We start from the raw sequence: 24954 nt of genomic DNA on the forward strand, positions 1-24954 counted from the left end.
GCCATTGCAACCCGCCTGGTGGTCGGAGGGGGAATTACACCCAAACGGTCACTGCACTAGTTTCAATAAAAAGGAAATACCTTGAAGTCCGATTTTGCCTTTGTCTCTCAATAGTATAACAATAAATTTCAATAACAGCATAATGATAGCATGTGATAAACACATGCTATCAACAGCAAACGGGGGGCGTCCGGGTAGCGTAGTGGTCAATTCCGTTGCCTACCAACACGGGGATCGCTGGTTCGAATCCCCGCGTCAGGCGTCTCTACAGACACAATTGGCTGTGTTTGCGGGTGGGAAGCCGGACGTGGGTATGTGTCCTGGTCCCTGCACTGGCGCCTCCTCTGGTCAATCAGGGCGCCTGTTCAGGGGAGGGAGAACTGGGGGAATTGTGTGATCTTCCCATGAGCTGAATCCCCCTTGCAAAACTCCTCACTGTCAGGTGAAAAGAAGCGGCTGGTGACTCCACATGTATCGGAGGAGGCATGTGGTAGTCTGCAGCCCTCCCTGGATTGGCAGAGGGGGTCAAGCAGCGACCGGGAAGGCTCGGAAGAGTGGGGTAATTGGCCGGATATAACTGGGGAGAAAAGGGGGGGGATAATAATAACAGCAAACATATGAGCAATTTGGTTTTTATAGTCTTAAGGTTGTAATTTGATTATTGCACAGTCGGTCGTCCTCCCCCCTGTCATAGCAAAGCTTTGAATACCTTCAAATACTTGCTGTCAAATATTCGAAACCCCCCCCCCCTCCAAAAAAAGGTATTCGGAAACAGCCCAAATTTCAGCAGCAGAGCCACCCCGTAATCTACAGACACTGCCTCCAGTTTATATTAAAGGGTATCACGCTAAATGGAGAAGTATTCACCAGGTAGGAAGAAGTACAATTCCAGGTCAGTCACTGTTTAAAGGGAAAAGTCTGGGCATGAGGCTGACTGAGACAGTGGAGGAGAAAGTTGCAGCACAGTCAGCAAAGGTGTGGCTCGAACCCTGATAACCCGTCCGACATCTCCAGCGGAGTTCTTTTCTGTTTGTGTTGACTCAAAATGTTTGAGAGTTGGTCCTCCAGGAGCAAACGCACCCAACCAACCGAGTCAGGGCACACATTGCTCTCCCTTCACTAGTCTCTTCACTTTGACTTAACTTTCAAAGGCCAATGCTCTTCTCTCTCAAAGGAGACTCACAGAAGCAAAAGTACACATTTTAGGAGTAGCATATGTCAAGAAAGAATTGTTCTGAAATAATATTCCATGTCTCTGAAGTTAGAATGGATATTATGGCACTTGTCTGTTTTGCAATAGTTCTCTGTATGAGTTGCCCATTCAAAGCATGGTACTACTACTATTAATAATAATAATAACAGTAATAATACATTTATTGATAATAAGAAATAAGTGCAGTCAACAAATATAAAGATGAACAGATGTGAATACAAAATGGCAAATGCACAGCAATATAAAGAGTGGCTCCTAAGTGTTGTCATCATTTTGGGGCTCTTGGACTGCATCCAGATCCATTTATTTTTCACCTTTGGCTAAAAATGAATAGGGTTTTTAAGATACTTTTTTAGTAATGTAAGCAGAAATGACATATGATGAGGTTATTATGTATTTTTTTTGGGGGGGGGATTCCCCCCCTTTTTCTCCCCAGTTGTACTTGGCCAATTACCCCACTCTTCTGAGCCATCCCGGTCGCTGCTCCACCCCCTCTGCTGATCCAGAGAGGGCTGCCGACTATCACATGCCTCCTCCCGATACATGTGGAGTCACCCAGCCACTTCTTTTCACCTGACAGGGAGGAGTTTCGCCAGGGGGACGATCACGCTATTCCCCCCCCCCCAGTTCCCCCTCCCCCCTGAACAGGCACCCTGACCGACCAGAGGAGGCGCTAGTGCAGCAACCAGGACACATACCCACATCCGGCTTCCCACCCGTCTGTAGGGATGTCCAACCAAGCCGGGTAACATGGGGATTCGAACCGGCGATCCCCATGTTGGTAGGCAACGGAATAAACCGCTACGTTACCCGGACACCTGTTATTATGTATTTTTAACATATTGGTGAATTTTTGTGAATTATTTTGCTGACATCCAGATGTTGATTAGATGTTGCATCATCACTGAGAGCATGTGCCAGCGGTGGACGCCGAGAGTGAATACAGCATATATAATAAGCCAACAGTCTCAATCGATTTCTTAATGCAGCCTCAAAAATGAAATCAAAATCCACCTCAATCAATCTAGAAATGCATAAAAGAGTAATCCTCAAAAGCAAATAAGAGTCGATACTAGGGAGGTTACAGTTAAAGGCAATCGTTTTACACCCCTGTGCATTTTTATGTTGGACTGAAACAGGCTCGGATCCAGAATCTCTTATTTGAGCATGAAAATTACATCACGCTTTGGAGGCCTATAAGGAGAAATAGTAAAGGAATTGGTACAAACTACTGGGGAAACTAAGTAAAAGCAAACCCAGGGAAGTGAATGTAATGGTTAAGTAGTCATTGTGCTTCTGTTTGAACATGTAATTTTCTCTGGCTCCCTGCAGGAACCGAGGAGGTGAATGCCACGGGGAAGTCGTTCACAGTGAGGAGTAGCCTCCAGTTCCAAGTGGATAGACGGGACGACAGCGTGGCCTACACCTGCAGCGTGGAGCATGTGTCTCTGGCCAGCCCCTACATGACAACTGAGGTCCTAGAGGTCCACTGTAAGTGCATTCCCGCACACACACCGCGAAGACGGACGGGGGATCAGATTTGTATTGTGAAGAGATACTGGGATTGAGATTACGTTTGTGGGTTTAAATTTACATTTGCTCGGGATTAGTGTAAGGATTAGGTTTCAGGTGAGGGATTAGTAGTGAGGCAAAACTGGGAAATGGGCTATGGCTAAGTGCTATCCACCGGATAGAGAGCTAATACTGTACCACTTTGTGTATTGAAGTGAAAATCCTTAACGTACAGTTCTGTCATATCAATTTATGTTTGTGTCTTCTTTTCAGATGCTCCCCATCTGGAAATCATACATTCCCTAATTATTCCACAGGAAGGACAATACTTTAAATTGGAGTGTGTGTCCATAGGAAACCCGATGTAAGTTTAAAAAAAGGACTTCAAAATTCATTTTGATGTCAGAAGTAAAACTGATTTGATATTAATTTTCCTTCTTTAGGGGCGTCCGGGTGGCGTGGCGGTCTATTCCGTTGCCTACCAACACGGGGATCGCCGGTTCGAATCCCCATGTTACCTCCGGCTTGGTCGGGCGTCCCTACAGACACAATTGGCCGTGTCTGTGAGTGGGAAGCCGGATGTGGGTATGTGTCCTGGTCGCTGCACAAGCGCCTCCTCTGGTTGGTCGGTCGATCAGGGCGCCAGTTCAGAGGGGGAGGGGAAACTGGGGGGGAAGCATGATCCTCCCACGTGCTACGTCCCCCTGGTGAAACTCCTCACTGTCAGGTGAAAAGAAGCAGCTGGCGACTCCACATGTATCGGAGGAGGCATGTGGTAGTCTGCAGCCCTCCCCAGATCGGCAGAGGGGGTAGAGCAGAGATCGGGACAGCTCGGGAACAGTGGGGTAATTGGCCGGATACAATCGAGGAGAAAAATAGATGTGTCCTTCCTTAGAGAAAGTTACTATTCTTCATTTTGTACACTGTGTACTGGAAAGATACAGAGCAACAGAGACAAGCTGAATATTTCTTGACAGTATTCCATGTATATGTATTTTTTTTTCTTCCTCCAGCCCTGAACCTGTCTTGTGGTCTAAAGATGGAGGAGAGCTGCCTGACATTGAGCGTATGATTGTAGAGGGCAGGGAGCTAACCATCACCACTTTAAACAAAACAGACAACGGCACATATCGCTGTGAGGCAAGCAACCACCTCGGGACCAGCAGCGCTGAATATATATTGTTTGTATATGGTGGGTACCTCAGTCAGCACCAGCTTTATGTTATGTATTTTTAGCTCTCGAGCAGTCCCTTAATGTTCTCTTCCCACATTGTGTCCCATAATGCTTTTCACTGCAAGGTTGCCAGAGAATGTGTCTGAGTGTATGCTGTGTAGACACTACACATGTATGAACACAGCCTGCTGAAATACACCGTGGCGGGGGCGCCTCTGTGGCTGAAAGGTTACAGTGCATACTACATGGCCTCATGGTTGCAACCATCGCCGGTTCGATCCCAGCCGGCGACCTTTGTTGCATGTCATACCCCTCTTCCCCCCTCCCCCATTTCCTGTCTGCCTCTACACTATCACTGTCTAACAAAAATGCCCCCCCCCCAAAAAAAACTACACCATAGTGTTTAAAGCCTTTAATAAAACAATAATAGCTGCTTCACATAGGGACAGATTATTTTCAGACTTATGTAGGTTCAGCAAGGAATGAATGGCCAGATAGTTCAGTAGTTCATGTGGCTACAGAGCAATAGAGACATCGGGCCACCATGAGCTGTTCTAGCGGCTCGTGGTGACCCAATACGGCACAGTGGCCCAGTGGTTAGCACTGTCGCCTCGCAGCAAGAAGATCCTGGGTTCGAATCCCAGGGTTGTCTAACCTTGGGGGTCATCCCAGGTCCTTTCTGTGTGGAGTTTGCATGTTCTCCCCGTGTCTGCGGTGGGTTTTCTCTGGGTGCGCTGGTTTCCCCCACCATCAAAAAGACATGCATGTTAGAGTTAATACTCCTGTCTGTGCCCCTGAGCAAGGCATGGCAAGACGAACTGGAGTTGGTCCCCGGGCGCTGCACGGCGGCTGCCCACTGCTCCTAGCTACACAGCTAGGATGGGTTAAATGCAGAGCATAATTTCCCTACGGAGATCAATAAAGTATCTCTGAGGCTTGGCGTTTTCGGTTTTTACCGATTTTCACCGAAAAATGCCCAGATTTTTTAAAAGCAGCAGATCGGTTTAAACTGATTTTCACCAGGATTCTATGTTTCCGCGGATCCAAATGTTGTTTATGTAACAGTGTCCTCTTGTGGCGAAATTCAGCATGCTGGATGGCTTTGAAAAATAAAAACCAAAAACACTGAGCCTCGAGTATCTCAAAAAAAAAAAAAAACCCTTACAAGACACTTTATCCTTTAATTTGTCACCCATCTTCATGTCTATTTTGTTACTTTCCATGGCTGGGGTATGTGACACACAAGCTAATCTATGAATATCCAAATCATGAACACTGTTGTAGTTGGTCATTTTGACAGTTAAAGTATATTGTTCAGTTGGGTGTTCTTGTAAAAAATGATGCACTGTGCTTCAGATCTTGTGTCTTTTACATCTTGTGTTGAGTGCAGAGGAAGAGGGCATGCAGAAGAGAAAAGGTTGTTGTGAAAAGCGAGCAGATATGCCAGAAAAGCTTGTAAAAAAAAAAAAGCCTTCACCAACAGATAGTATAACCTATAACCTAAACAGCTCGCCCAGGTTCAGCCCTGTTTTATCTCCAGTGGTGGGGATGTGCTGACGTTGCAGCTTTGTTCATCTCCTTGAGACGTCTGGGATTTGGATTGCTCAAACTCCACTACAAACACCACATTTCGCCATGGGTGTGTGTAGGTTAAACAAAAAATAGCAGTCTTCAGGATTGTATATATAAATGCAAATGCACAGATGGTGAAAATGTTGTTAATTCTGTAGAATTTCCCATAACACCATGAATAATATTTACTTAGATGTTCTGATTTTGGTCATACTGATTTGTGGCTGTGGAAACACTTAAATTTAACTGAGGTGAAATTAGTTTTCCTAAATATCAAGGTCTTGAAACATCGCCATAATATGTAAAAACGTTCAAAATCCTCAAGCGAACCAAATTGTAGATTAGTTAAGGCCCTTGTACAGAAAATATTAGTGAAATATTGATCACTTTTTAATTGCAGAACAACCCTTGCAGAATAAGCTTCTCTCTGACACCGGTGAGGTAAATCTTGCCTTGGCACGCTCATAAAGGTGGTCCTATCTACCCTGAAGTACTGTGTGTGCACAGGTAAAGCTTTGGACTCATCCCCACGAGGACGCAGGGGGGGGGGGAAGTGTTAAAGATGCAAAATTCAGCTTCCGAGTTGCGCCTGGAGGAGCGATAAGTTAATCCCGAGACAGTGGAGGGGCTGAGAGAATAAAGACGGCGTGGTGCAGAAAACAGATCATTAAGGGCTCTGCAGCACATCCTTAAAACATTTATCAAATTAAGCAGTGAAAAACTTTAAAAAAATATATACAAAAACAAGCATAGAATATTTAAAGTCCAGGACAGATTTATTCATATTCCTACTTCCAATTAAACAATCCTACACAAGAGAACAGTTTGTTTGGGAAGGACTTATCACAGCTCGGAGACGATGGAATCGTTGGAGCTAACAAGCAATTGTTCCTGCCGTGCTTTTCGTTTTTATTTTTCATGGCAGAGGTTTTCTCTAAGAGACAGATTCTCCTGTGAGTAAAAACAGAAAAGGAGGATGACATATTCTTCCCTTCAGCCTTTGGTTATCTCAGCCCTTCTTTCACTGAGCTCAGCTTAGAGGGGAAAGGCAGTGATGCCAGCAGAGGCCAGGGTTCATATTATCCCGTCATATCTGGGCTCCACGTATTGGACCCGAGTTTCATCACTCATTTTTATCCGTTTGAAACTAAACATAAAGAAAAAATGTATCGCACAAACTTGGGGATCGCTACACAACGACGTATATTCAAGGGAGAGGTCTCTCTCGCTCTTTAGCCAGCTGTCTGTGAGGAATTAGCAAAGACGATAAGCATGGCAGCATTTTCATGACTACTGGGGGGGAAACATGAGGATATGTGTAACACAGGCCAGCGAGGGACACTCACTTCCACTGCAGTCAGCTTTCTCCAGTGCCACCGAGTATGTCCAGTACCGCCTAAGCCTTGATACCGCATTTGCTAACGACACGAGAGCTGAAAATCGATGACTATCATCACTCATCTCCAATCGACCACAATCTGTAATTCTGCTTATATCAAATGAACTTGGAGACACTTAGAGACACATGATAATGACTGTATCTGCTACGCTGCAGAGATGGTGGTAAACCCAAGTATGAGTCAATACAAGCGGTGGCTAATACATCTTCAGCGTCTGCTTCGACTGCATTACCAAACGTCATTTATCACCTTTTATCCAAATATGTCACACTTCCTTATCTTTTTTCTTTTCTTCACTTTTTGGGCGTCTGGGTAGTGTGGCGGTCTATTCCATTGCCTACCAACATTGGGATCACCAGTTTGAATCCCCGCATTACCTCCGGCTTGGTCGGGCGTCCCTACAGACACAATTGGCCGTGTCTGCGGGTGGGAAGCCACATGTGGGTATGTTTCCTGGTCGCTGCACTAGCGCCTCCTCCAGTCGGTTGGGGCACCTGTTCAGGGGGGAGGGGGAACTAGGGAGAATAGTGTGATCCTCCCACACGCTACGTCCCCCTGGCGAAACTGCTCACTGTCAAGTGAAAAGAAGCAGCCGGTGACTCCACATGTATCGGAGGAGGCATGTGGTAGCCTGCAGCCCTCCCCGGATCGGCAGAGGGGGTGGAGCAGCGACCGGGACATATATATATATATACACATATACATAGTATATATTTAGAAAGAGAGACAGAGAGTGTGTGTGTGTGTGTGTGGCCCACTCTCTCTCTCTATATATATATATCCAGCCATCAAGTATTGGGTTGTTTTATTCTCTTTCAGAGTTTGAGTCTTCTTTGTGTGTTTCGTGTATCTTATCATCCGTACAGTTGTGTAGTATTGATTGTATTCAGTCAGGTCAGAATGTGCCTACTGTAGAGGCCGTATAACAGAAATGGGATTTGTGCCGTTAGGATTTTCCTGTAATTTTTCTCAATGTCGAGCCAGTGCCCTACAGTAAGGTTTGTTTTTGTTCCCCATTGTTTCTGTTTCATTTAGCAGACAGTCCCTTTTAGTGCCTCCATCTCCTGCTTCCCCTCCCCGCCTCCCCCCTTAGCCTCCATTCTGCTAATATCATCACCACCACATCAAGCTTACACAGACATGGCTGCATTTACAGGTATGCACACGCGCACACACACCACTCCCTCCCTGCCCACTGCACTCACAAACGTGACGCCTGACACACAGCTCGTGATTGATGAGCTAAGAGCTATGCTTTCAGCTAGAAAATAACCGTTATACATGATGGATTCCTCTATCTCCTTCATTGTTTCATTTTTATGTTGACATCATTTATTCATTTCATATGCAGTATATTTGCATTGCCAGCATTTTTTTTTTGCCATCACCCTGAGCGCAACACACACACACACACACACGTATAACTTTGTTAAAAGAAACACTCAGCGGTAGAGAAAGTGCTCAACAAATAAGAAGCAAAATAATCCTTACTTGACTCACTGGATTTTATATATATATATATATATATATATATATATATATATGGCGGCACGGTTGCCTCACAGCAAGAAGGTCCTGGATTCGAGCCCCGGGCTAGTCCAACCTTGGTGGGTCCTCCCTGGCCGCCGCCTGATCTAAATCCGCGACTCACATCTACGGCTGACTCGGATCAGGAACAATTTACTATCATTTCTTACATACGCAAAGAAATGAAATGTTTCTCCCAGCCCGCAGCAGTGCAACACAAAAAACACACATCCAAAATTTCCACAAAAAAAACCCCGACACCACCAAAAACATACAAAAACAGAGAGAACGAAGCAAAAAAAGGGCGGCACGGTGGCGCAGTGGTTAGCGCGTTTGCCTCACAGCAAGAAGATCCTGGGTTCGAGCCCCGGGGTAGTCCAACCTTGGGGGTCGTCCCGGGTCGTCCTGTGTGAAGTTTGCATGTTCTCCCCGTGTCTGTGTGGGTTTCGTGTGGGGGCTCTGGTTTCCTCCCACAGTCCAAAGACATGTAGGTCAGGTGAATCGGCTGGACTAAATTGTCCCTAGGTGTCTGTGTGTGTGGGCACCCTGTCCAGGGTGTCTCCCCGCCTGCCGCCCAATGACCGCTGGGATAGGCTCCAGCATCCCCGCGACCCTGAGAGCAGGATAGGCGGTTCAGATAATGGATGGATGGAGATATATAAATATACACACACAATACATTAAGGCTTTCATACATGAGTCAAGTGGTTTCTGGAATGGACAGGTGCAGTTCTGTTAATTAGAAGCAGCTGCTCCAAATCAGCCCACCTTTACTAATGGAAATTGTGTTGTTAGTGGGTTTAGTGTGTGAATTAGCTGATATCCCATCAGACTCGGGGCCCGACAATGTCACAGGAGCACTAAGAGCATTTTAATGACATTTCTAGGTGCTGTAGCTGCAGCTGTATGAGGCACAAAGGTCGGAGGAAGTACAGAGGGTGCCTGCACACTTTTGTCAGAGACTGAAGTTGCTTGGGGGGCAATTTTGTCAGAAGTAATAATGTACAGCGCTGGTCTGGAAAACCAGAAAAAAACAAAAACAAAGGATTTGCACTCAAAAACGGATTTACCAAAATGACCTTAGTAAGTAATACTGCGGCTATATTTTCCCCCTCTTCTTCTGTGACTATGGTCGTGAGCCGTGCTGTGTAAGTAGTGCTGCACTAAGAAAAACGACAAGGGTCCCTTTTTCAGAAATGGTTTGGAGACTTTTCAGGTGCAGTGACTGGTGTCATGACTGATGCGGTACGGTGGCGCAGTGGTTAGCGCAGTCGCCTCACAGCGAGACGGTCCTGGGTTCAAACCCCAGGGTAGTCCAACCTTGGGGGTGGTCCCGGGTCATCCTCTGTGTGGAGTTTGCATGTTCGCCCCGTGTCTGCGTGGGTTTCCTCCGGGGGCTCCAGTTTCCTCCCACAGTCCAAAGACATGTAGGTCAGGTGAATCGGCTGTCCTTAGGTGCGAATGTGTGTGTCGGCCCTGTGATGGATAGGCTCCAGCATCCCATGACCCCACTTCGGATAAGCGGTGTGGATAATGGATGGATGGATGACTGATGTGCCACTAAACAGCAACATTCCCTGAAAGCACGAGAAGGTTCAGAAGGAATCGTTCTTGCTGTTAGTAACAAGGGGGTGAACTGCAAATTGCACACTGGGAGTTGTAGTGTGTACCTTTGTTTTTCCACTGTGTTTGTGTCAGTGTATGTTGTGCCACTTTCCCAGTGACCCCTAACATTTCTAATGACCGTGTTCACCAACTTCTGCATGCATATGGCTCCGACTGTGGGCTTTGCTTTGGGTTGCAGTGTCGCACGCTATCTTAGTCAAATCTCCAAGAGGAGCATGCTAACTTCTGATGTGCTTTCTGTGGTTACCCCTTTTTTTACCATGGTGTTGTTCCCCTCATCTCCCCCCTTACTGCCGTCTCTGTCTGCAACCGTGGCGACAGCCAAAGACTTTCCAGGGCCCACAACAGGTAAATATCCCTCTGACAGTCTGTAGATAGTCACTGCAAGCCAGATTTTCAGTGTGGGATGCTGCAGGGGGTTTGTACATCGTGGCCGCATCACCCAGCATGAGCAAAACCATCTCCATGTGTGCACGCAAATGCCGCTAACACCAAAACGCTCTTTTTTTTTCTTCGGTCTTAATGTTTCATTGGCAACAAAATATTTTTTGGCTGATTTTCCTTTGCACAGTGAATGAAATTACATGGCCCGCGGGTAAACTAGTACTTGAGATCATAGCTTTGACAAGGTGGACATGTGTAAATATATATATATATGTATGTATTCATCATCATGTGATTTCTGCAGTGATGGGTAGGAATATCACAGATTGCAAGTGCAAACAGTTTACTTAGTATTGTGACCACACACGGACTTTCTTATAGGAAATATGGCTCGACAACATCGCCCCAATCACTTGCTTATGGATTTGTCGACATGCGGAGCATCGTTATAGTTTCTAAACGTTTTAGTTTGAATGCTGATTGTGTATTGTTTTTGAACTGCATTTTCTCACCAAGTTTTAAGTATCTGTGGCTCAATACCGGGGCTGAGGGAAATTTGGTTCCAACATTTCACATCTTGTTAAATTAGCCACACGCCAGGCGTCCGGGTGGCATAGCCGTCTATTCCGTTGCCTACCAACACGGGGATCACCGGTTCGAATCCCCGTGTTACCTCCGGCTTGATCGGGCGTCCCTATGGACACAATTGGGTGGGAAGCCGGATGTGGGTATGTGTCCTGGTCGCTGCACTAGCGCCTCCTCTGGTCAGTCGGGGCGCCTGTTCGGGGGGGGGGGGGATAGCGTGATCCTCCCATGCGCTAAAACTGGCTAAACTCCTCACTGTCAGGTGAAAAGAAGCGGCTGGCGACTCCACATGTATCGGAGGAGGCATGTGGTAGTCTGCAGCCCTCCCCGGATCAGCAGAGGGGGACGAGCAGCGACCGGGACGGCTCAGAGAGCGGGGTGATTGGCCAAGTACAATTGGGGAGGAAAAAAAATGGGGGGGGGGGCACACACCAAATTGAACTGATATACGTCAGACTAACATGGACTCATTGATGCCACAATGTGCTGCTTAAGTTTGTATAGTTTGCCTCCGCTTGTGTGAGTATGGGTTCTAGTAGTGTGGTGTGTTCTTTGCAAGAACTGTATTCAAATATCCACCCACACAGCGGTGTGTAATGAAATATACGTTGAAGCTGCAGCTTTTGCCTGAATTCTTTTTCAAAGTCCTTTTTTCAACGGTGGTGATTGTCAGTGCTGGTGGGGGCATGTGGGTATTTAGCGCATTTGGTGTTTCAAAGCTAAAGTGTTTTGATGGATGGCTGTAGAGCACTTAATCAGACATTTATGCTCCCTTTAGGGAAAGTCATAACAAGGAAGTTCGTTAAAGGACAAGCTGTGCTGCAGTTATAGTACATTTCGTTTGTGAAAGCATCGTGCGGCGGGTGTGCGCAGCTTTTGACTCTGGGTGAGAGTGGAATCACCACTTCAACAGATCCACGTGTCCACACAAATCCAACCTTAAAATCGACTTAAGGGGGAAGAAAATCCGCACTTTGTACTTCTCAGCTGTTGTAGCATGACGGTTGTTGGGTATAAAGCCGGACTGCCTGCATTTCAGTGTTGATAAAATAACCCCGGGTGGGTCTACTTTGCATGAGCCTAAACGACCTGCATTTTCCACAGCTTCTTCTTTGTTTGTGTGTTGCAAACATTTTCAAAGGCTGAGGGGTAAAATAAGTTCTGTCGGAGCGTACCTGCCCTTTTTCCCCCGCCCGGGGTCACTTTGCAAAACTGAGCACGATCCACAGCAATTCATCAACTTGAGATAATGAGAGCACACAAGGTGCACAGTAAAGACAGGGCCACTTAAGGTTTATTATACGGCAGACAAAAAAAAAAGAAGCATGCTTCGTGTTGGGAAACCCACGGCACACTGTCGGCCCAGAGGACGGCTCAGGTTAAATAATGCTGGAAGACTTGAACCTCAGAGGCCACACTAAGCAAGGGCAAAACACTAAAACAATGTGAGTATAGTGGCTATGGCCCAACAGAATGAAGGAGAGTTATCGGCAGCGTTTCCTGTAAATTAAATTTCCAAGCGTCCGGGTAGCGTAGCGGTCTATTCCGTTGCCTACCAACACGGGGATCATTGGTTCAAATCCCTGCGTTACCTCCGGCTTGGTCGGATGTGCCTAAAAACACAATTGGAAATGTCTGTGGGTGGGAAGCCGGATGTGGGTATGTGTCCTGGTCGCTGCACTAGCGCCTGTTCTGGGGGGAGGGGAATGGCGTGATCCTCCCACACGCTACGTCCCCCTGGTAAAACTCCTCACTGTCAGGTGAAAAGAAGCAGCTGGCGACTCCACATGTATCGGAGGAGGCATGTGGTAGTCTGCAGCACTCCCTCAGATCGGCAGAGGGGGTGGAGCAGTGACCGAGACGGCTCAGAAGAGTGGCTATTGGCCGGGTACAATCCCCCCCCCCAAAAAAATTTAAATTTCCTTGTTGATTAACTGTGGCACATTTCTGTTTCTGCTACTTTCCCCTGTCTTGCTAAGGCAGGTCTACGACCATGCTGTAAAGCTATACAGGGATCATGTACATCCCAGTACACTGTTTATTTATTTCAACACAGAGGCGTCAAAGTGCTGCTTTTTAAAAATAATTCTTGGATGCCCTGTTCATTTTACAAAAATGTGAAAGCTGGAACGTCATCTGTGTCTCACAGATAGAGTAACAAAACGAGAGGTGTCCGGGTAGCGTAGCGGTCTATTCCGTTGCCTACCAACACGGGAATCGGCAGTTCGAATCCCCTTGTTACCTCCGGCTTGGTCGGGCGTCCCTACAGACACAATTGGCCATGTCTACGGGTGGGAAGCCGGATGTGGGTATGTGTCCTGGTCGCTGCACTAGCGCCTCGTCTGGTCGGTTGGGGCGCCTGTTTGGAGGGGAGGGGGAACTGGGGGGGAATAGCGTGATCCTCCCACGTGCTACATCCCCCTGGTGAAACTCCTCACTGACAGGTGAAAAGAAGCAGCTGGCGACTCCACATGTATCAGAGGAGGCATGTGGTAGTCTGCAGCCCTCCCTGGATCGGCAGAGAGAGTGGAGCAGCGACCGGGATGACTTGTAGAGTAGGGTGATTGGCTAAATACAATTGGGGAGAAAAAGGGGGGAACCCCCCCCCCAAAAAAAGTAACAAAACGAGTAAAATGATGTAATTGCTCTTTTGTGACTATCTAACACTGAATGGTACTGTTTAGAGAATTTATAGTATTACTTGACCCACTTTTCCTGTCTTTTTCACTCTCTCTCTCTCTCTCTCTGACTGCCCTTCTCTGTCTGTCCAGATCCCAATGCTTTAGGACAGCATGGACCCGACCATGCTTTAATCGGGGGCGTTGTTGCTGTGGTGGTCTTTATCACCTTATGTCTGATAATAGTTCTTGGACGATATCTAGCCAGACATAAAGGTAAGTCGGGCCACTTTCATCTGCCTCAAATAAGGACCGTCTCGGTTTGAATACATTTCTGCATTCATACAAATGTTCAGTCCTTCACACTGCTAAAAATGTGTTTTGTGTGTGTGTGTGTGGACTTACCATGTCTGTGGTTCAAACAGGGACGTATTTAACACACGAGGCCAAAGGAGCAGAGGACGCCCCCGATGCAGACACAGCTATCATCAACGCTGAGGGAAACCATGTGCATGCAGAGGAAAAAAAAGAGTACTTTATTTAGACCTGTTATTCTGCACCTTTCTCTCATGACGACTTTTGACAGCAAGCAAGCAATTTTAGACTGACTGAACACACTGGTACAGCATCTTGGCCATTTTTACTTTGTCCTCTCCAAAAAAGCTCGCTGTAGGTTAGCCTTGGTTGTCATGCTATCGTTGACGATAATGCCTTCTCTTTTGTTGTCATCAACTTTCTACATGTATACATACCATGAGTAACACTTTGTCTTACAGTACCCAAATACTGCACAATCTTTTTTTCTTTTCCCCCCTTGTCACAGGTATTTTCATTTCTCTGTTCTCCTCACTGTACCTGTTGTATACCTTTTTGCAGATTTTTCCATCAGGAAGCCACAAGAAACATGCTTCAGCTCAAGCCGGAAAACCTTAGCTTCGCTAACACTGTTGCTTTGCAAGAATACGTTAAAACGCATCGACGTGTCCAACATTAACATCTGAGAGACGCGGGTCTTTGTCTGCGCTCGAGGGCGTGAGGGACGCGGAGCCCACCACCCGCTTACTTACACACGATTAGAAAAATCACAAGGAGCAGACGAGACGACAAAAAAAAACAAAACAGAGCCCGATAAAGCACAATCGCTGCGATGGTCTCTAGAATAAATAATTCCCTCAGCCTCGTCTGTGAATTTACGCGTTGATTTCACTCGCTTCTCTTTTTTTTCTTTATTTCCAACTCATGTCTTTGATTTGGAACAACAGGCGGCAAGTTAGAAATATAAAGCACAAAGTCCGAGGACTAACAGAGAGAACACACCAACTGTTTATCGTCTCAGGATTCGGCGTGTGTCTGGGTAGAGAAACGGTCTCCGACACATCCCGAGTTTTACAAAAAGACTAGCAGTTGTTGTCACAGCCCAGTAAATTTGATTTGTTCTGCTATTATTTCACGGAAGAATGGAGGGGTAGTGCAAACTGAACGAGTGGGGCCTCGTGCGGGCTCATTATTTATGTTAACGTTCTAGATCCACTATGCTCAATGTGTTGATATCGCTGTAAATTACTTTGCTATAATGTGATTATTGGTGAACAATATTGGTGAATCTTGGGATCCCTGATACATTAAAATTTGTATATTAGCCTATACAGTCCATCTATCGAAAGCATTCCATATGTCTTTTTTGTTTGTTTATTTATTTTTTATTTCGCCTTATATCTATGGCAAGCCAGAGATTGTTTTGCCTTATGGCATGTGTAAAATCTGTAAGTATTCAATTTTGGTAAAAAAAAAAAAAAAAGAGGAGCGCTGGTTACAGCTTTTTAATTTCCTATCATATCGCCTTCTGTCACTTTACTGAGATTTTGTTCTTGCCTTTAAAGAATTCTTCATTCAGGGATTCTAGCTAATTAAGTTAAATGTAAAAAAAAAAAAATTCTGGTCAAGATATATGTATTTATTATCATGGTTGACTGACATTTATTATATTATCCTATATTGATTGATATTATTGTCGTCATAACTAAAGTAGTTGTCTGACATGAACTTTTCATTTTATTTTTTAAATTAGTGAAGAATTTCCATCATAAAACTACAAGAAATCACCGTTATGGCCTTTGAGTTTGCTGCAAACAGTACAATGACATGTCGGTAAATCAAACACCCTCTCAGTGTACATAGTCCCCATACCCAGACATCCGACCACGTTGCCAAAGCTCATCCATGTTATTCCATTCATTAAATATAGGCTATAAATAACTCATTTTGTACAAAGTTTAAATCGCTGTAATTACTTTGCTTTCTATGGGGGATGTGTGAGGTTTGCTTTCTCTTCTCTGTATTGAAAAATTCATTTTTCAACTATGCCACTGTAAAGATAAAAAGTGTGGATTAAAACATGAACAACTTAATAATCTCCGTTGCTATGACTGCTTCTTTGAGGAGCTGAGCTACCTCGTTCAATAATGCACCGCTGACGTGAGCAGCCGAACGCCCTGCGTAGTCTTCCTCAGTCCTTCAACAAGTTAGGCACTTGGCATATGTACAGCGATACAACACTATAGGAAAAATAATAACCTGCATTTGGATGTCATAGTAACAACAGGCTTGTGCTGATCATCTATGTGTGGTGAACTTTAAGTTGGTAGTTACAGATTCATAGACAGCACTGTGACTGTGCACACAACCAGTAAAATAGCACAATAACATATTTAAAACAGGGTGACTGGGGCGTCTGGGTGGCATGGCGTCCCGTGTTACCTCCGGCTTGGTCGGGCGTCCCTACAGACACAATCGGCTGTGTCTGCGAGTGGGAAACCGGATGTGGGTATGTGTCCTGCTCGCTGCACTAGCGCCTCTGGTCGGTTGGGGTGCCTATTCAGGGGGGAGGGGGAACCGGGGGGGGGGCTGGGGGGGACGCGCTACGTCCCCCTGGTGAAACTCCTCACTGTCAGGTGAAAAGAAGCAGCTGACGACTCCACATGTATCGGAGGAAGCATGTGGTAGTCTGCAGCCCTCCCCGGATCGGCAGAGGGGGTGGAGCAGCGACCGGGACGGCTCAGAAGAGTGGGGTAATTTGCCGGATACAATTGAGGAGAAAATGTAAAAAAAACAACGCGACTAAATGAAGACTTGAGTCCTGAATCCTTTCTCCATCACGGTGATGTATGGACTTCAAATCAAGTCAAGTTTCACTTTGTCACATACATATAAACGTACCATGTAGCTTCCAATGCAATGAAATGCATGGGGCCCTGGCTCTCTCAGCCCTTAAAACTACATATCCATCCATCCATTATGTGAACCGCTTATCCTGCTCTCAGCGTCGCGGGGATGCTGGAGCCTATCCCAGCAGTCATTGGGCGGCAGGTGGGGAGACACCCTGGACAGGCCGCCAGACTATATATATATAATGACATAATAAATAACCAAAACAAATCAGAAATCCCACAAAATAATAAATCAATGAAAGTTATTTAAGGAGCCTGTTGTTCATTAGTCTGACCACCTGGGGGTAAAAACTGCCTTTGAGGCGGCTGGTCTGATCTCTGATGCTCTGTAAGCGTTGTCTTGAAGGAAGGAGGGAGAACAGACCATGTGCTGGGTGGCTGGTGTCCTCCATCATACTTATGGCCTTTCTTCTGCAGCGGGTGGGGTACATGTCCTGAAGATGTGGCAGTGTTGCTCCTGTGAAGTTTGAGGCCGTTTTTATTGTCCTCAGTTGTTTGTGGTCCTGTTCAGTCAGGTTGCCAAACCACACCAGCATGCATCCAGTAAAGACGCTCTCTTTGGAGGTCTGATAGACACTGGCCAGGGGTTTTGTGGACATTCTGAGTCTTTTAAAGACATCTCAGAAAGGATAGTCTCTGTTGGGGCCTCTTAATGACACAACTGGTGTTTAGAGACCAGGAGGAGTCAGATCTGAATGCCTAAAAATCTGAAGTTGTTCACAGTTTCAACAGGGACACCGTTGATGTAAACTGGTGTCTGGACTGTTTTGGACTTCCTAAAATCAACAATTATCTCCTCTGTTTTCTCAGCATTGAGGGAGAGGTGATGGCCTGGTGGCCTGTCCAGGGTGTCTCCCCGCCTGCCCCCAAATGATTTCTGGGATAGGCTCCGGCATCCCTGCGACCCTGAAAGCAGGATAAGCAGTTTGGATAATGGATGGATGGAAACACTGTTTTTTTTATGAAGTGAAAAAATTATTTACAGCCAACTACTGGAGGCATTATTCATCCTATATCATGATAAATGTAATTATATACGGACTATTTTGAAGTGCTGCATTTAAAAAAAAACTGCATTAAAGTGGTAAATAAGGGTGTCCCTCTGGCAAAACTCCTCATTGTCAGGTGAAAGGAAGTGGCTGGCGACTCCACATGTATCGGAGGAGGCACGTGGTAGTCTGCAGCCCTCCCTGGAACAGCAGAGGGGGTGGAGCAGTGACCGGGATGGCTTGGAAGAGTGGGGTAATAGGCCAGGTACAATTGGGGAGAAAAAAAGGGGAGGGGGGGGGGGTCCAAAAAAATTTAAATGCCAAGGCATACGCATTGTGTTGTATCTCCACTTCGTTGACATGGATAACGTCCAGTTTTTTTACAGCAACTGGTCAGGTACACAGGATATTCCCATCCGGGAGCCGTCTCTTTCCAGTTGCCTGGGGAGAAAGCGGGGCACGGGGCCCCCCCAAGTCTTCATGACGCCCCATTCTTCAGCTCTCATTGACCTTGAGCATAATGTTGCTCCCCAGCAGACTAATGCTGTCATTATCAACACACTGTCCAGCCGGCCATCTGCCCGAACCCACGCAACATCTCACTCCCGCCCGTGCAGATACAGTTCCCCGTCCCCACTTCATAATCATTACCACAAATAACCCAGCCAATTCAAACAAACATCAGCTCTGGGCATCAGACTCCTTCCCTTTATGAAAGGCTTTGTGCTCCATTAGGCTAAGTAAATTGAGACAGACTATCTTGAGTAATGCCTCGCGGAAAATAATATTAAGAATCCATCCTAATTTAGTAATTGGTTATTGAGAAGGAAACACGCCTGCATATTAGTAAACAGCGAGTTGAGAGAAAGGGATTTTCTCTTTACCCTTGAAACGGGGGGAGGTCTCGCCCGGACAGGGCAACAATCCCAGCATGACCTCTCCGAGAAGGCCGCGCACGCCTTATCGGACCGGACAAAGATGATCTCTGCTTTTCCCCGCAGGCGGCATCCCCTAGCTCACCAAAAGTCCTTATCATGGCAAAACAGAAGTCTCCAGCGAAACCTTAAGGGATAATTCGATAACTTAAAAAAACAAAAACCAGAAGCATCATTACTCTTAAAAACTACGATTACAGCGTAGTTGTGGTTTTTCGGTAGAAATGTTAATCAAATCCGTTCTCGGGTTAATGGGACGCCGGTCTCTCTGGGAGAAACACTGGCTTCCTTCCGTTGTTTTTGTCACAGCGGTCTGGCAGAGCGTTGCTGCGGGTGTTCTGCAGCAGCACCCAGACTGACTCAAAAGCAACGTTTTTACGTTGAGTTGGACGGGACCAGTCAACAAAGTCTTGTTTTCTTCTTCTTTCTTCCCGACATACGGCTCGTCTTCTGTAGATTAGTGACAAGTGCATGAGCTATTGTGTGACGATGCACGAAAAACCCTCCAACCCCAATGCAAACACCGGCTCTTGGATTAGCGCAGTATTTTATGTGGAAATAACAGTAATTCCCCTTGTTTTCACTATTCAAGCATGTTAATTGCTTTGTGTAATCCACTGAGTGATTTGCTGGGGAAATAAAAGGATAAAGGGATTTCAGAGATGCGTACAGTTGGTACTGCAAAGCAAATACTGTACATTCTGCCCTTAAACTTGTCCCGAAGAGAAGCGAATGGTGACTGTTCCCTTTCTGGATCATGTTTTCTAATTTCACGTCGTGAAAGGCATTAGTGAAACTGTAGCGTAACCCACACACCCATTCTTCAAAACGCACACTTAGGAGAAGAACGCAATCGCACCCACCATCTAAAAGCCTGTCCAAGGTCGTCTGTGTATTTGGTGTCTTCATCATCATCATTTCTGTGCCTGCCATGCAGGACAGGTAGGATGTGGGAGATTGTTCTTGTAATCATTACTCTTTACCCAAAGACAAGGTGCAACGTGCAGACAGTGGAAGATGAAATTCTTTTTCTTTTTTTCCCATAAGCTTGAGCACAAAGTGCGCTACCGCCGCCCTTGGAAGACTGGGGTTAGGCTGTTCGGATAAGCCATTTTGTCTTGCGGTAGATTGACAGCTCATTCTCAGGCACAATACGAAGGAGCCATGCCCGCGTGTTTACGACACCGGCGGCACCTCGGCAATGGATGCAATCTGACGGAAATCTGGTGATTATAACGAACCGCGCCGCGGGCACACTCAGAATAGGCCGCGTTGGATTTGTTGGCGCCGCCACAACAGGCAGGTTTGGAAGAGGTCGACTTGATTCTTAATATTTACGCGGCTTACTATCAGACCAAATAAAGGTGGGACGCGGGGTAGCTAAGCGTTCTATGGCGCCTTCTGAATAACGGCGCCAACATCCATGCCTCATCCGTACCGCTGGTGAATCGGAGAGCTGTAGGACATTACCTTGAGATGTGTTTTGCCTAATCATATTTGATGAGATTAAATGGATCAGTCACACATCCAACTGTGACAGGGCCTTGTGGAGGTTAGGAGGAGTCAAATGATCTGGAAGAGAGAACATGAGCTCGCGTATCCCGCCGGATGCATCACCATGCCATTAGGCTAGATGAATGTGTCTAGTCAGACATGGCTCCCTTGTTTGCTGCACGAGGGCTCTCCGCCTGTGTGAATCAGGCCGCACGCGGTCCCGCGGATTGATGAGAGAAATAAGGCCACAGCGCCGCACGCCAAGCCCATTCATCCACGCCGACTCGCACGGTCCAACGGCGTATCCTTAAATAACCTACCCTGGGATTGCCTGTCCGCCATTTGATTTATTCCGTATCATGTTTTAGGTCTAATTAAAACAAACTTCTTGTGCCTTGTTCGGCTGGATTTCGAATCACGGCAGCCCAGGAGACTACATGAGGAGAAGCGTCGTCTTGGGTAGTCTTCCGGGGGAAAGCGGAGCACCTGTGGCATAAGGTATGCAAAAGATAGCGTGCCATCTGTTTGTATCGGAGCATCTGAGATGGGGCCATGCAATTCAGCGGAGACGTCATTAAAGTTGGGACCGAGTATTAGCGACTGCGAGACTGATGTTCCATCCACTAACGTCGCCATGGTGGAAAATGTTAACACGACTTACGCAACAGCGATTTTTTTTTTTAAATCTAGAAACTAAATGGAAAGAGTGACTCTTTTTCCCTCCCCAATTGTATCCAGCCAATTACCCCACTCTTCCGAGCCGTCCCGGTCGCTGCTCCACCCCCTCAGCTGAGCCGGGGAGGGCTGCAGACTACCACATGCCTCCTCCGATACGTGTGGAGTCGCCAGCTGTTTCTTTTCACCTGACAGTGAGGAGTTTCACCAGGGGGACGTAGCACGTGGGAGTATCACACTACCCCCCCCCCCCCAGTCCCGAACTGACCGACCAGAGGAGGCGCTAGTGCAGTAACCAGGACACGTACCCAACATCCGGCTTCCCACGGACGCCCGACCGAGCCGGAGGTAACACAGGGGTTCGAACCGACGATCAACAGCAACGGAATAGACCGCCATGCTACCCGGTCGTCCTTTTAGCGTGATTTACAGAGGCGAGCGCGGCTTATGTTCTATCTAATGAATGTGCCAATGTGACATTTTGTCGTTTTTGTAAGATGAATAATGATACCATATTGAGAAATATCCCTGGGAGAGGATCAAATCCTAGTCCTGATCCGTTTGCAAACACAGGCACTTCAGGGAGGCACACTGTAAATCCGCAGACATTTGAATACGCCAGTATTTTTGCGACGATGAATCACACACCACGATTATACACCGCCTCAGGAAAACGCCGCGTGCGAGAGGTGACATGTCCACGGCAAGTACGTGGCACAGAAACGTTCTTGATTTATAGCATTGTAGTCCCCATAGCACTCAAATACTAAATGACAGGAGGGCCCACTGGGACCGAGGGAATGTGAATACTTTTAGAGCACCGTGCCGGTCATCTGTATGATGCCCGTCAGTATGGCGGTGCACCTCAGGGATTACTCCAAACAGTCAGCTCGGCAAGACAACTGATTAAATAGTGGTGAGAAGAGAGAAAATGTTTAATTCAGCCATATTTAGTATTCATGGGGTGGGCAGCGATACAAGAGTTCACCTTGAGAGGTCATCAGGAGAGAAGGTCCAGAATCCCAAAGAGCCACCAGATGAAGTTTTTACACGGCAGTGCTTGCAAACACAACTGACGGTGTTTTAATCGCTTCGATTATCTGGTTTAATTTGGTAAAATTGAAAATTGTAATAGCTAAATCAATGCTGGATTTATAGTACTGGGTACAAATTAATATATTGTTCATATTTTTAGCACATATTTCTTGACCATATTAGCATATTGGTGCATCAGCTCAATATGTATGTGTGTGTATGCATATTTTACTGCAATATGAAGAAACTTACTGTTGATTAACTGAAAAAAAACTATTGGTTGTGTTTGGGGGGGTGACATTTTACATAAGTGGTTGATTATGACTATAGTCATAATCAACCACTTATGCAAACACATTTATCATATTTGGGTGGAATTCTCCAACCTCCCTTCTGAAGTTGCACAAACTTGTTTTATAGCTAAAAGATACATAGTATGCTTTCCCATCTGAATACAGATTTATAACTAAAAGATACATAGTATGCTTTTCCATCTCAATACAATGTATCACAATATATTGCCTAAACAATCCGACTTGTGGCACAAGTCATAAACATGCGCAACAAACAAAGTTTTCTTGGCCAAATGCCAAAAACTATTCATATTTCTGAATGATAATATGCATAGGATATGAAAACTGTGATCAGATAAAACATAAATGGACACTCCATAGGGGGTTTTCCAGTACTACAAAGATTTCTGAGCAAGCTTTAAAGCTCTCCGCCATAAGACTATCGAACCCTTTTGCACAGCTTTGTGGCTTCAAGTTATTCCAAACAATGCGATTCATAACCGCTTAGCTCTATGAATGATTGCCAGCTATAGAGACACGATGAGATCCATCCATGTGTCGAAATACCTTACCATGACGTTCACAACTAATTCAATTATATGCATCGCCAGTTCAGTAGACCCACAGAAATGGGTTATTGTCTAAAATCAAGAGGAAAAGAAAAATACCAGCAAAATCATCTTTGAATTAAGTTTAGAGTAAGAGTGTTTTAAAACGAGTTGGCAAAATAGGCTTCAAGAACAAGGGATAACAGATAGCCGCGGTCTTTCGCCAAGCTGTATGTCCCACACCAGCTAACTGCAGATCCTATTTCCTGTCCTCCGAGCCATTACTTTCTGCTACAGTGGAGCGATAAGGAGTTGGGCCAAGTAGTGCTAACAACACATTACAAAGCAGCACGGCCGAAACTTTCCAAGTCTAATCTACTATATTCAGACTGCATCTACAGCAGGTCAATTTAATGCCATTCATTTACCCTGGGTTATCACAAAGAAGCTTATGCACGCACACACACACGCACACGCACACACACACACACACACACACACACTTTTGTTTCGGCAGCTGGACCCTCAAATAGGACACGTCTGCAGCCCTGCGTAGGCTCGCCAGATCTACGCTGTGTTGACTGAAAGCACACTGCAACTGAAATGCTGACAAGAAGTCTTGGGGAAATTAACATGGACAGGACTTATTGTGATAACTGCGGCCTAAGGCGAGAGATTTCCCAGATGCCGTCGTAAGAGAAGCCAGCCGCTGACCGGCAGGCGAGCAGATTTCACACAGAGTCCCAGCGAAGTTTACAGGTAAAGAGAGGTTAATGCGAGTTCACCCCCCCCTCGGTCCCTCCCTGTAACCCCAATAATGGTGTGCTTGTGTTAAGGGAAGTAGGGCAGATGGCAAACACAACTTTCTCGGTAACGGTGTTAATCGCAGAGGTAAATTCCAGCTCTCTGAAATGTCTGGTATAAGCATATTGTGGGGCATCTGGGTAGCATAGCGATCTATTCCGTTGCCTACCAACACGGGGATCGCCGGCTCGAATCCCCGCGTTACCTCCAGCTTGGTCGGGCGTCCCGACAGACACGATCGGCTCTGTGCATAACTGTAGTCCACTGACTTCCGGTTTCTACTGCAGCGGTCATACCAGTTTCCTGTTTGTTGGCGTGTGCTATTGACAATGGCAATAGACCTGTTTGCTGGTAGGTGCAAGTGAAAGTTTGTCAACAGTTCTGTGCATGACGTTGACATTTAGCCATGGCAAATCTACCAGGCATTGCGAAAAATATGCCATTGTCAATAGCACATGCCAACAAACAGGAAACTGGTATGACTGCTGCAGTAGAAACCGGAAGGCAGTGGACTACAGTTATGCACGGAGTCAATTGGCCGTGTCTGCGGGTGGGAAGCCGGATGTGGGTATGTGTCCCCCCCAGTTCCTCCACCCTTCCGAACAGGTGCCCCAACCAGAGGAGGCACTAGTGCAGCGACCAAGACACATAACCATATCCGGCTTCCCACCTGCAGACAGGGCCAATTGTGTCTGCAAGGACGCCTGACCAAGTCGTAAGTAACACGGGGATCGAACCGGCGATCCCCGTGTTGGTGGGCAACGGAATAGACCGCCACGCCACCCGGATGCCCTATCCAGCTAGCATTTTACTCCCTGCTACTATGTGCTGGACTGTCTCAGGGGCATCGTTGCACAGCCTGCACCTTGGGTCTTGTCTGGTGTGGTAGACCCCAGCCTCAGTCGATCCATCGCAGCCGGATAGCTCAGTTAGTAAGAATGTCATCTTTCCTTGCCAGAACTTGGGGCTCTTTTCCAGACCCCTTTTTTTATACTTATACGGGATTCAAACCCCAGTTGGGAAAAGTATCCAGCAAGAGTCCGTGGCTTAGACTCCTAATGCTATACAAGCCAGCTACCTAGGATATGAGTGAGAGTAACATGAATAGGGTCATACCGGCTCAGACACAGCCCGGGTCAACAAGGTCCGCGTCAGGTTTTGGGGAACCAGGGCAACCTGATGAGAAGGAGAAATCAGCTACTGAAACAAGACATTCATAGACAATGGCTGACAACCTGGAATTGATATCTATCTATCTATATATATGTATATATAGATATTGTAGCGAATTCGGGGGGCAGTCTGGGAGACCGTCGCCACAGCTGGGGCACGAACCCGTGTCT

The 24954-nt window shown here is 46.4% G+C and overlaps 1 protein-coding gene and 1 long non-coding RNA gene across 2 annotated transcripts in view; one reads left to right on the plus strand and one right to left on the minus strand.

Moving 5' to 3' along the window:
• The window catches only part of cadm2b (cell adhesion molecule 2b), a 36362-nt gene extending 22207 nt beyond the window's left edge, over positions 1-14155 (plus strand). Inside the window, exons 5-9 of the mRNA XM_056283823.1 lie at positions 2554-2704; positions 2999-3089; positions 3739-3917; positions 13765-13887; positions 14037-14155. Coding sequence (XP_056139798.1) covers positions 2554-2704; positions 2999-3089; positions 3739-3917; positions 13765-13887; positions 14037-14155 — 663 coding nt within the window. The remainder of the gene's footprint in view (positions 1-2553; positions 2705-2998; positions 3090-3738; positions 3918-13764; positions 13888-14036) is intronic.
• LOC130115938 (uncharacterized) overlaps positions 1-24771 on the minus strand; it is a 34198-nt gene extending 9427 nt beyond the window's left edge. The window contains exons 1-2 of the long non-coding RNA XR_008810526.1: positions 24728-24771; positions 14017-14105 (exon numbers count right to left, since the gene is read on the minus strand). This is a non-coding gene — a long non-coding RNA (uncharacterized LOC130115938). The remainder of the gene's footprint in view (positions 1-14016; positions 14106-24727) is intronic.
• Positions 24772-24954: the final 183 nt, after the last annotated feature.

The sequence above is a fragment of the Lampris incognitus genome, chromosome 7 (genome assembly GCF_029633865.1).
Source record: "Lampris incognitus isolate fLamInc1 chromosome 7, fLamInc1.hap2, whole genome shotgun sequence".
NCBI classification, from domain to species: domain Eukaryota; kingdom Metazoa; phylum Chordata; class Actinopteri; order Lampriformes; family Lampridae; genus Lampris; species Lampris incognitus.